Raw genomic sequence first — 13,707 nt, forward strand, 5'->3', positions numbered from 1 at the left:
CACGCATGAGGAGTTATTCAGGAAGGAGAATGATGTAGGTAAAGTAAACATTGGCAGTGAGCTGGATGATTTTGTAATAACTGAGAGGGAAGTGGAGGAGAGATTGTTGAGGATAAACATTAAAAAGGCACCTGGGGTGGATGGGATCTATCCAGTTATATTAAAGGAGGCAGCAAACGAAGTAAGCAAACCCCTAGCCTTAATTATGAGAGCTTCTTTGGACTCAGGAGAGGTACCCATAGACTGGAGATGTGCAAATGTAACCCCAATTCACAAAGGAGGATCAAAGGCTGACACAAGTAATTATAGACCTGTTAGTTTAACTTCTGTTCCAGGTAAATTAATGGAGGCACTGGTTAAAGAAGCACTGCAGGATCATCTAGACAAGAATTCAATTATAGCTCAGACGTAGCATGGTTTTGTTAAGGGCAGGTCTTGTCTGACCAACTTGATTGGATACTATGATGTAGTCACAAAAGAACTGGATGCAGGGAATAACTTTGATATTATATATTTGGATCTTAGAAAGGCTTTTGATACTGTTGCACATGGAAGACTGCTGCACAAATTGGAGCAGTGTGGCATTGGAGGCAAATTGCTGCTTTGGATAAGGGGATGGTTGAGTGGCAGAAGACAGAGAGTGGTAATCAATGGACACTGCTCAATGTGGACTAATGTTATTAGTGGAGTTCCTCAGGGTTCAGTGTTGGGTCCGTTGTTGTTTTCGGTGTTTATGAATGATATTGATGATGGGATATCAAGTTTAATGTCCAAGTTTGCAGATGATACAAAGGTTGGCAGGGTTGTTAAGGACACTACTGACGCTATGCTGCTGCAACAGGATCTGGAAAGGTTGAACAGATGGGCTGAGATGTGGCAAATGAAGTTTAACATTGGCAAATGTAAAGTACTACATATGGGAAACAGTAACCCCAGAGCAACGTATCAACTCTGTGGTACTACACTGACAGTGGTTGAGAATGAAAAGGACCTGGGGGTAATTGTGCAGGCAGATATGAAGTTCTCTGAGCAGTGCAGACGAGCTGCAAGAGTAGCTCATGGTGTCTTGTCAATGATATACAGGAATTTTTCTAGCAGGGATAAGGAGGTGATTATTCCCTTGTATAAGGCAATGGTTAGGCCACATCTTGAGTACTGTATACAGGTCTGGAGGCCTCATTTCAAGAAGGATGTAGAGCTGCTGGAACGGGGTTACAGAGAAGGGCAACAAGATTAGTGAATGGAACAAAGGGTTGCTCTTACGAAGAAAGGCTTAAGTTTTGCAAATTACAGAGTCTGGAGACTAGGCACCGGCGAGGTGATCTGATAGAGGTGTATAAGGCTTTGAATGGTTTGAGCATGCTCAATGCCAATGGGATTCTTCATCTTGCTCAGAATAATCACCTCAGAGGGCATAAATTCAAATTGAGGAAGGACGGATGTCGGATAGATGTGCGGAAATTTGCCTTTGGCCCGCGGGTGGTTGGTTGGTGGAACCGACTTCCATCACTTGTTGTTGAAGTTGATAGCCTAAACAAATTTAAAGCTCAACTGGACAGGTATTTCGAACGAACGGAGGGGTGAAATGGGAGAAGTGTGTGTGTTTTTTTTTTTTTTTTTTTTTGGCTGATGCTGAATAAGCTTGCTTTCTTGCATCATATGCCTCTACTAATGCTAATGCAAAAGGGCATCCTTATGAAGAAAGACTTCGAATATGTGGGTTGCAGAGTTTGGAAACTAGACACCTTAGAGGAGATTTGATTGAGGTGTATAAGGCTCTGAGAGGCATCAGTAAAATGAATGAGGATGAAATTTTCAAGATTATAATCAATTTCGGGGGGGGGGAATGTTTAGATTGGACTGCAGGAAGTTTTATTTTAGCCAGCGAGTTATATATTACTGGAATAAGTTGCCTACATGGGTGGTAGAGGCTGACAGTTTGGAGAAATTGGATAGTACTTTCGGGTGATGGAAGCGCATAGGATGATAGGTTTAATTTACTTTTCTTTTATTAATTATTATTATTTATTTTTTTTTTTTTATCATTGTTTTATTCGGGGTTTTTTTTTTTTTTTTTTTTTGCTGGTGCAGCATAAGCCATAGGCTTTCTTGCACCATGCAGCCATTACTAATACTAATACTAGTGTGAGAGAAAAACCATATCTTATCTCTGTGCATGATATATCAGTGCCAAGTGACTTACTGAGTATAAATCAAGATATCGAGCCATCAGTGACCATTTTAGTAAAATATGTGAAAAATGTGCGTCTGTTAATCAAATAATGAAGTCAGTAAGTGAAAGAATTGGAAAAAAGAATAAAGAATACATCAATAGAAACAGAAGAATACATCCCATTAAAGTGAAAGATTTGATATTACTGAGAGAGCAAGGAAAGCTATCCCTTGAAGATGAGATTGGATTTAAGTCTAAGGGACCTCTTAGAGTTGTGCAAAAGATATCTCCAGTTACACTTTAAGTTATCTCAGTAACTCCACCTTTTAAAGATCAAATTATTCTTGCTGATAACATCAGGAAGTATTCATATGGCAGGCAACAGTCATCTCTGACATTCAACTTCAACTTCTTATAAAGCACCATCATCATAAGACGAATGATAAATCATATATGCCACAGAATAGCCAGCCCAGTGAAGTAAGTCACCAGAGAAAAAATGAAGATTACCTCACTTGTGATTTATCCTTATCTTTGAATGAAGAAAACTTAGAGACCTTTAATAGATGCATAAGGAGATCAGCAATTCCTGTAATTAATAATTCTTCACAAACTCTTCATCTTCAAACAAGAAATGAGAATGAAGAAACTGAAAGCATGTTAATCACTTCCATTTGTCTTGAGATATTATTAGCATCAGCCAAAAAAGAAAAAAAAATTCCCATTTCGCCCATCCAGTCACTCCAAATGTTTGTCTAATTCAGCCTTAAATTTATTTAAGCTATCAACTTCCACAACAACAGATGGAAGTCTGTTCCAGCAATCAGCTACCCGCTGGCTTAAGACAAACTTCTGCACATCTATTCTACAACTGTCTTTCCTCAGTTTGAATCTATGTCCCCTCAGGTTCTTAATCTGAGCAAGTGGAAGTATCCCATCAGCATTGAGCCTGCTCAAACCATTCAAGGCCTTATACACCTCAATCAGATCACCTCACAGCTCACAGGTGCCTAGTGAACAAACTGCTGATGAGAATGATGTATCTCATCAGCAAAATATGTTTTTGGTGTGACTGTCAACTTTAACCTTGCAGTTGGTGCTACACCTGTGAATTGTAGCACAAACTATTAGTCATATAGTGCAAGGAAGCCAGAGGCTTTTCTACACTGATCGGAAAGAATAAATAAATAAATAATAATAATGATAAAATTAAAATCAATAGCAGTATGGCGGTCACGGCACATTTTTTAAGGAAATCGTCTCTGACCAATCTGATTAGCTACTGTGACACAGAAACAGAGGAGTTAGATACAAAAAAAAAAAAAAAATTTTGACATCATATACTTAGATTTCAGTAAAGCTTTTTATAGTGTTCCACATAAAAGACTACTGTACAAATTGGAGCAATATGCCACTGAGAGCAAGTTACCGCAATGAATAAAAGGATGGTTGATTGGCAGAAGGCAGAGAGTGTTTATTAACCTTGTAGCAGTTGCATCCTTGTTACAAACACAGCTATGTAAAACCTAATAGGTCCCCAACTTTGTTTTTTGTTTCTGGAAAAGGTTTCTGGTTTTCTAAATTTTGTATGCAGTGTACCAATATTTCTTCTTTTCTTAATGGATTGCAGTATTTATTGTATGTAATTTTTTAAATTTTAATAAAAAAAAATTTTTTTATTAAGTTAATTAATGAAGAGAACAAAACATGACATATTTTGTTCTCTTCATTTCATATTATGTTTAGTTTAGCTCCAGATTCAGTCAAGGCCATCTAATCTCTTATAATTCACGTTAGAGTCCTGAATGGGTACATTTTATTAGACCCGCACCCAACTTACACTTGCAGTAACTAGAATGCACCCGAACCCAACCCACATTGTTTGTGCTGACAGCCTATGAAACAAAAAAAAGGACATTAATAAAATTGTCTGAAATTTTTTTCACATTAATCATTGACAATGTTAATATTTTTATTAATATTTAGTACAAAAAAAAAAAAAAAAAAGTTAGAGAAAATATAATGAAAATATATTCATATAACATAATTAATTTTACACATTCCTGCTATACAGAAAGAGGCATAGCAGAAATGTTTAAATTCTGCTTTCTTGGAAATCCAGCTGCAGAAAAATCTTTCCCTGGGTACCACTACTGACAGAAATGACAAGAATGAAACAAGCCACAGCTGCAAGATTTGAAAAAAATATACAGTCCATTCCAGTTATTTGGGACACATCGGAACTAGTGCATTTTGGCCCGATTAAGCAGCTGCCCCAATTATCCGAAGTTTCAAGTAAATAGTTAAAAATATAATGTACCCTCCCCCTTTACAGTTGGTTCATTGTACAATCAAATTACGACAAACTCACCATAGTAAAGTACCGTTCACTATACGATGTGTAGTATGCGCTGGTCATTGTGATCACATTTGTCGATTGAATTTTAATTCTATTAAACAGCGATTCTAATTAGAGAAAATAGGAGGAATATTATCCAAAGGCTATAAAAGTAAAGATAACTCATTTGATAAATATATATATATATATATATATATACACAGCAACACTTTGTGTATATATATATATATATATATATATACAGTCCATTCCGGTTATTTGGGACACATTGGGACTAGTGCATTTTGGCTCGATTAAGCGGCTGCCCCAGTTATCCGAAGTTTCACGTAAATAGTTAAAAATACAATGGATCTCCGCTTTACAATTGGTTCACTGTACAATTAAATCGTGATGGACTCACCATAGTAAAGTACCATTCACTATATGATGTGTAGTAAGCGCCAGTCATTGTGATCACATTTGTGAATTGAATTTTAATTCTATTAAACAGCGATTCTAATTAGTGAAAATAGGAGGAATATTATCCACAGGCTATAAAAGTAAAGCTATATTAAGCACAAATTTACCCTTTATTACCTTACCAATTAAAAAATTAAATGATACGTGATAGTTGGGATAATTAATACATACTGTAATATGTACATACGAACTAGTTGACATTTCTGTTCACTGACATTTGTGGGTGGGGGTTAAAATTTAAAACAGTAAAAGGATAAGCAATCAATAACAAAGAACATGGCACACACAAATTGCAAGTAACACAATACGCGCAAGTGAGAACGGAGTAACGAGTTACCAAGCTTTAAAAATAGGAATGAAGAGAAGATCTGAAAATTAATTTTTTTATATGATTGAAGATTTCATGGAAGTGTAAACACATTTCACCATAATAACCCACAGAATTCCAGCTATCAGTATTATCACAAATTCAGTAAGATCTAGTTTACTGTCCGTTTATGATAGATTTCACTAACAGAAAAGCCCAATAAACAGGTTACTGCTAATTGTTTTTATTGTTTTATGGTTGTGACTCCAGAATTTCGACCGAACCACGTGGTACCATCGGAGACAATCATAGGGTAATCTCCAGTGCTGCGGTCTCCTGCCCTGATTAAACGGCATGCTGTCCCAATTAAGCGAAGTAAACCATGGCTATTTTCTCGATTGGTTTCTGTTTTTCAAGATTTGTCCCAGATAAACGGCTGCCCCGATTAACGGGTTAATCGTATCATGTCCACTGTATAATTTTTTCACATCATCAATTAAAAATCTACATCATCAGAAATTGGTATTGGAAATTTCATTGTGGTATAAATTTGGATTTCATCAAGTGGAGGCACAACATCTTCATTGCTTGAATCTTTGACATCAAATGAATCATCTTTCTTCCACCTTTTTCTTTCTGTTGAACTTCTAATTCTGATCTTTTGGTGTCGTAGGGCAATGAATTATTTATAAAAACTGGAACTTCACCTGACCTGCAAACTACAAAATTACCTGAGTACCAACCCTTATTGCAGGTACCTGACATATGCAGGACGATATCAATTTTATTGATATTGTGAATATCATATTGATAATCACGATATCAAGAAAATGTTTCTTTGGGAAATGAACCCCATTTACCATATGTGGTCTTGTCCCATCTTGTTAAGAAAATATTTCTTCCATGTTCACTGAAAGAGTTTCAGGTGGAATTCTACATTAACTGTATGATTCAGAAGACTCCAGCTGTAAAAATTAACTATAACAAAATTTCACACTACACTGTGGAAGTTTTCAGTGCCCCCTTATGTGCAAATTCTATTAATTGGCTGCTAAGACAGAAGTGAGTTCTATAGGTGAATTGTATGTGTTACATTATTTTCCAAATGTTGATGAAATAAATCAAGAGAGGAAAATTACCTTTCTATGTTACTGCCAATCAGGAATTGTTGCATCTCCATTTTTTAAGAAAACAGTTGTAAGTCTTGTCAAACAATGCCTAAAGTGGATATTTGTTTTTTAAACCCAGTTTTGCAACAGTTATTTCAGATTTCCTTATGCTATGATTAATCACTTGTATACATACAATATTTTCAAGTCTTTCAGACTTATTTTTGCTAAAAATGCAACTCTTTTTGCCTATCATGGAACCAGACTGTTCAAACTTTTCTGCTAACCTTAAAATCATTGATCTTTGTATACTGTTTGTGTGACCAAATCTTACTTTAAATGTATGCTGTACTTCAACAAAATTTCCAGGTTAATAAAACTTTTTCACACAAAAAACATTGCTCAATTGTGTATACTATCTTGCTTAGAGAAGTTTCATGTTAAAGTGCATTGTCAACAAGTAATAATCCCATGTCTTATCCATTTAATGACACAAAACTTAAATGCCAGGCCAATATACCAAAAGATATAGGCATTAAATACCATTCTCATCTTTCCTTGATGACACTGTACATATATGTGTTGATACTAATAATATATACACATAAACATATATATGTGTGTGAATATATCATTACTGTGGTTTTATTTTTTGTTTTATTTTCACTTGTAGGAAATTAAGAAGACAATTAACTATAACAGAATTGAGACGTGCAGCCCGCAAGCCTTGCAAGAAACTGAATCTCAAGCTATCCTACGATGGTGCCACAACTGGTAAAATCACCCCAACAAGCCATGCTGGACCTGCACATCAGGAAGCACTGGCTGTTCTAGACTGATCATTTGTGCACTTAAGTGATCGCTCAATAAGTGACACCACTTAAATACAGAGGGGGGGGATTTTGGAATGTGTTCCAGAGTGCTGTTCTCAGGACAGAAATCCTGAAGAAAAGAGCTACACAAACACATACAACATACAAACAAGTATATGGTGTATCTGAATAACAGAACATTCATTACACCCTTTCTTGTCCTCCTTGTGTGCAGAAACTTGTACACAATGCCATCTATTGAGGTAGTTCCATTTCATGTGGGAGCACTTCATCAGGTTTGTATTAAATACAGCAACAATACTGCCTTTGTCTAACCAGGTTTTACATTATGGTGTAAGGTGGAGGGAGTGACAGGTGTCACAATTAGTCCTCGGTGTACCTCATCGCCCTCCATCTTATAAGCCCTCAGTGTTTGTTGCCAGGGAATAAGCTCCTTGGACAGCAGCCCAGATGTGCATCCTTTTAAAGTGCTGTCAGGTCTTTCATCTTCTGAGTGTTCTCACATCAGTAATGGTTAGACATCATAATCATCATCATCGTCATCATCCACCACCTTTGAAGATGAGCTTCCTCAGCCGTGGGATATCTGTAGTGTAATTTTTTACTACAAATAAGATGTTTATGTCATCTATTATGCTTGAAATATTTAGTGTTTTGCCGTGCTTGTTCTTAATTTACAGGTAGTTAAAATACCATGTCTTTACCTTTTACCTGCACCACTTTCAAGTTTTGTTTATGTAGTTCACAATGAGGAGCAAGACCTCAGCCTTTTTAAGAAGGTAGGAATGGGGAGGGAGGGCTAAGTGAATCAAGCAGGCCTCTATTCTTTAGAAAACCAAAGGAGATTGTTTATACTACAGATAACACCATTTGCAGATAATTCAAAGCAGTGTGGTACATATTTAAATTTGATCATTTCTACAGAAAGGCGATCCAACTTCTCAGAAGCACTTTGTAAGTGGCAAGGCTGATGTTTTATTTTTTCCTATTGGCAGATCTGCAAATAATTAAATGCCAGTAGACCTAGTCCAGTAAATTCTGAGTCATTAAAAAATCTTCTATATTAAGCAATAATTAAATTATTTTAAGCAAAGAATGGGTTTTATCCACTTAAAGAAATTTAAAATTATTGAATTTCTCAATATTTCTTCTCCACTTCCTAATATATTATTTCCTTAAGCCTTTCTCCACATTCGAGGTGTGATGGGATCAAAGTAAGCTATTTCCACCAGTTTGCAAATGGTGGAACAAGCTTTAATCATATCTTGAGGGGGGGGGGTCTATCTACTAGAAACGATGTGATGTGGAATGATACTGTATAAAAGAGAATTACAGAGACGAACAACAAAGAAAGGATTAAGCTCATTTGCAACTCGCTCGTATCTGTCAGATGTATTGCTAGCAGGTAGCAACCACCAGTATTTATTTTATCACCTATCTGCCAATATGTCTCAATAAATGTCAAATAGTTCACCTTTGTTTTTATGTGTGAAATGTGTGCATTTTTTGTTTTGATATTTACAGTAGACATTAACAAATATAGCTGAAGTGCAGGATAAATGGGTTATCTTTACAGCTTCATTCATTAGTGAAGATGTAAAGATAACAAGTAAATGTAATAGAGAAAATAGCAAATAGCTTGTCATGTTGAACAATTATTAGGCAGTACCACTGAATTTATGAAAAAAGATATATATGTATGTGTGTGTATACACACAGGGGGGGTGAAGTTTTTAGCCCAATATAACAATGGTTTTCATTAAAGACAATATTGTCAATCTGTGCTGTGACTGCTCTTGTGTGTTCACAGTCATGTTTGTAACTATATTCTTCTCCTTTACAAAGGGTGTGGAAGGTGAATGAAGATGGTGGCTGTTGAGAGCATCAGGCACCATGTAGTCATTGAGTACCTTCATTTAAAGAGGGAATTTCACTGAAAGAAATTCATGAAACATTAAGGGAATCTAATGTTTGCTGCATGTCTTCACATATGCCACAGTCAAAAACTGAGTTACAGAATTTAAGCATTGATGAGACAGTTTTGAAGATACACCATGCAGTGGGAGGCCTGTTACCGTATCGACACTTGTATGTGTATACCATTCATGACCTAATCGTGCAAGTCCGCAGATTGAAGCATCTTGAGACAATGTTCAACATCTCTCATGAGCGAGCTCACAATATTTTGGCGATTTTTTTAAAAATAAAGAGGGTTTCTTCAAAGTGTGTCCCTAAAGCACTAAATGCAGATCAGAAGCAGGGAAAGAGGGAGGTGTTATCGTGAGATTGTGCAGCATTTCTAAGCTAATGAAGTTCAGTTTTGGAGGCAGTATGTCACTGGACGAAACATGGGTGCATTATTTTTACCCTAAAACAAAAGAATTCAAACAGTGGAAGCATCCTCTTTCTCCCCTCTTAAAAAGTTTCGAGTGCAGAAGTCAGCCGGGAAAGTCATGGCCTCTGTCTTCGGGAATGCAGGAGTGATCATTTTTGATTGCCTGGAACGAGATGCCACTATTATTGCCAAGTATTATTCTAACCAAGTGAGACATTTCCATGAGGAATTGAAGCTCAAGAGGCACAGGAAATTAGCCAGAGGAGTTACCTTGCATCAAGACAATGCACCCATGCATACAGCATTTGTGATTTGGGCAACACTGCATGACTATGGACAACGAGCATAACCTTGGTACATTTTGAACTGATCTCATACATTTGCTCTAGTGCAATGGTTTCTAAATTTGCCTTTAGCCAGCGGGTGGTTAATTGCTGGAACAAACTTCCAACTGTCGTTGTGGAAGTTGATAGGTTGAATAAATTTAAGGAGGAACTGGACAGGCATTTGGAGGGAATGGTGTGATTTTTTTTTTTTTTTTTTTTTGTCTGATGCTGCATAAGCTCATACACTTGCTTTCTTGCATCACATGCCACTACTAGTATGGTTTTGAGCTAGTACAGCATCCACTCTGCTCACTGGATTTGGCTCCATCGGACTATTTTCTATTTCCAAATCTCATTTTAACATAAAATGAGAAAGGACTTGAAAAGACAGAAATTCAACAGTGTCAATGCTTCATGGATGCAATTAACAACTTGTTTGAGTCAAAATTTTATTTGAGCGGGTTACAAAAGCTAGTGGATCATGCCAGAAAGTGTGAATGGGGGGGGGGGGGGGGACTATGTTGAAAAATCAATGGATTTTTACAATATTCCAGCATTCCTTCTATGAAAGGCTAGAAACTTTTCAACCTCACATCTATATATAAATGTAAAACTTCACTTGACCATTACTTCCTATGCTGATAGAACAGTCATGGCAGTCCAATTCCTTGGCCACCACATTCACTATGCATTACACCACTAAACTCATTTTTGTGTAGTGACATCAAAAACGTGGTTTTCTGAACCCCAGTTATAAACATGCAAATTGTAAAAAATGAAGCGAAGAGGGGATATCGGCACAAACCTGGTCTTGAAGTCTGTTATTTATTAGATATATTACATAACTCAAGGCTCCTAGGTACAGTATTGTTTAAAATTCAAACACAACTTAAAAATGCCAATAAAACACAATTTTTATGTGATGTACTAATATATAAGAAACTAAAACCAAATTGGTTACTATGGGCTTACGTGCACAATTAAAAAAAAAGAAATTGGAGTTAAAGAAATTGTTCAACATGATCATGACCAGTATTGGCTGACTTGTCCTGACTTCTGGTTCATAGTGCAAAATGTCTTTCACATTTCAGTAAAACTTCTTGAGTTTCTCTAGTGTTAGGGTAGGCTAATTTTATATATCTTGTTTTCTTTTTTTATTTTAAAAAAATTATACTGAAGAAGTTGAAAATTACATTTTCCAAAAATACACATTGATGTCAGCATTACTTTAATAATCCATTATGCCCCTTAACTCACACACACTCTCTCTCTCTCTCTCTCTCTCTCTCTCTCTCTCTCTCTCTCTCTCTCTCTCTCTCTCTGAGGGGGGGAGGGTTTAAAGTGATGAATATATTTAAATCTGTCTGACATAAGATATTTGTTTATTTTACTTTTTTATTGGTTTGCAGAACAAAGTATTGAAAAATAAAACTCAGTTATGTAAATTAGATATATGAGGTCTGTTCAAAAAAAGTATTCAGGCTACTATGATATAGGGATATAGTGACATACAGGGTGGGTAACTTAATCCCCTTCAAAATAGTGTTCTTCTGATGATATGCTTAGTCCAACAATTTTGGACATTCTTGGAAGCACTTCTGGAAAGTCAGTTTCAAAACTGTCGAAAGCTGAACCATTGTATTTACTGTTTATTGTTTGCATATTGTCAAACCTGTCCTTTTTTGAGTCTAGGAAACAAAAAAAATAAAGAAAATAAAAAGTCATATGAGGCAATATTTGGCGATGCCAGACTTGAGCAATTCTGTGCTTGACTAAAAACTCAGTACAAGTAGTGATGAATACAATGCCACATTCTCATGGTAAAGCAGCCAATCAATGAAGTTCCACATTTCCTGTCTTTTTCTTTGAACTATACCACAAAGGCTTCTCGAGATTTGAACATATAAGTCTTTATTGTGTCCTGCAGTGTATTCATAGTGTGCAACACCCTCACACTCAAAAAAATTATATCAGCATGGCCTTCATTTTGTTACACACATTTGCCACAATTTGGGGTGAGGGGTTGGAGAGAAAGAGGAATCTTCAACTGAGATGATAGCTGTTTGGTTTCGGGATCACACTTATAAACCTACACTTCGTTTCTAGTTATGATACATCTCAAAAATGTTTTCTCATTAGTTTGTTGTTTGTACCTATTGGAAGAAGTTTGCTGGTAATGTATGCATTGTTCCTCTATTAACAGCTGCAATATGATCTTTATAGACATGTGCCTCGTGTTCAGGAAGCTTTGTGAAGAATGTGCAGACTGTAAAATAAGTAAGCAGACTGTAAAAATTCTCCTTATGAAGAATGTGCAGACTGTGAAGCTTGGCAACCAGATACAGAAAGGTGTGTGCATAGTTCTGAAGGGGATGAATGAGAATGAATGAGAGTAGCATTTTCACTAGCAGGAGAGATGAGAACCAGGAGGTACACAAGTATATAATTTTGAGGAATTATATACCCATAAAGATTGCTTTATGGGTCTCACACTTTGTTCACTACGTTTTGATATATTGATGAGATGTGAAAACATCTTCATTATCAGCTGACAACAGACTGCCCTAAGTGAATGAATAGTTTACTGTGGGGAGATAAGAATGAGACATGCCTGAACACATTATGCTTTGTCGCAATGCACTCTATTGTCTCAACACTGGACAACGAGCATAACCTTGGTACATTTTGAACTGATCTCATACATTTGCTCTAGTGCAATGATTTCTAAAGTTTGGCTTTCCCAGATATCTTCTGTAGTGATTGCCAATTTTGTTATCTACATAAGAGTATTCACATTTAATGCTTCTGTATGTAAGGTTCTGCATCTGGGGAGCGAAAGCCTAGGAGTGATATACAGATGAGGGGGAAGGTGATGGTTTTCGGGATTTAAAAAGACTTAAGGATTATGAAGTTTACCATTCAGTGTAAACAGTCAACCAGGAAGGTGCATGGTATCCTATCACTATTAGGATAAAAGTGTGCCTTCATATATTCATCAGACCTTTGCATACAGGGAGAAAGATGTAATTATTTCTCTATATATAAGATGGCGAAACCATACTTGGAATGTTGCATTCAGGTTTGGAGTCTGCATCTGACAAAAAAAAAGGGCACTGAACTTCTAGAGATGGTTCAAAGAAGGGTAACTAGATTGGTAATTACTAGTAATTGGTGATTACTAGTACTGTTAGCATTCATGGTCCTTAAGATAAATGGCTTTGTGAAGAATGTGCAGACTGTAAAAATTCTTATGAAGAATGTGCAGCTTGGCAACCAGATACAGAAAGGTGTGTGCATAGTTCTGAAGGGGATGAGTAAAATGAATGAGGGTAGCATTTTCACTAGTAGGAGAGATGAGAACCAGGAGGTACACAAGTATATAATTTTGGGGAACAACATAAGGTTTACCCTTACGTTGTGCAGTTTACCCTCAGGCTGCAACTTGTAATTTTTTTTTGCAGGTGCAGAAAAGGTCTGCTTCCTTTCATTATTTTGCCATCCTTATACTAATAGACAGTTAATTCTTTAAAGATGAGGTGAAAGAATACATAATATGAAGCACAGGGGAACTTGTAAGGTACAATCCAAAGTGCAGCTAGTACAGTGAAAACTGAAAATTCAAGTCGCAGAGCATGACACTATGGGGACAAAAAACAGTCATAGTATTTTATTAGGACTTTGGTCAAAAAACTTACAAATTAAGTGAAGCAGTAATATAATTAAAATAGTAATTGGGTCAGGTGGTTGATATCTTTAAATATATTTAAATTATAAAAATTCATAAAGCATTGAAAATACAGCCACTC

The 13,707-nt window shown here is 36.3% G+C and overlaps 1 protein-coding gene across 1 annotated transcript in view; it reads left to right on the top strand.

The window, feature by feature from the left end:
- Window positions 1-8,725, top strand: part of LOC150077092 (metastasis-associated protein MTA3-like) — a 512,540-nt gene extending 503,815 nt beyond the window's left edge. The window contains exon 17 of the mRNA XM_090386731.1: window positions 7,081-8,725. Within this exon, the coding sequence (XP_090242857.1) occupies window positions 7,081-7,246 (166 nt within the window). The 3' untranslated portion in view covers window positions 7,247-8,725. The remainder of the gene's footprint in view (window positions 1-7,080) is intronic.
- The last annotated feature ends 4,982 nt before the right edge of the window (window positions 8,726-13,707 follow it).

Source organism: Mastigoproctus giganteus, chromosome 12 (genome assembly GCF_048544385.1).
Source record: "Mastigoproctus giganteus isolate SK-2022 chromosome 12, ASM4854438v1, whole genome shotgun sequence".
Classification (NCBI taxonomy): domain Eukaryota; kingdom Metazoa; phylum Arthropoda; class Arachnida; order Uropygi; family Thelyphonidae; genus Mastigoproctus; species Mastigoproctus giganteus.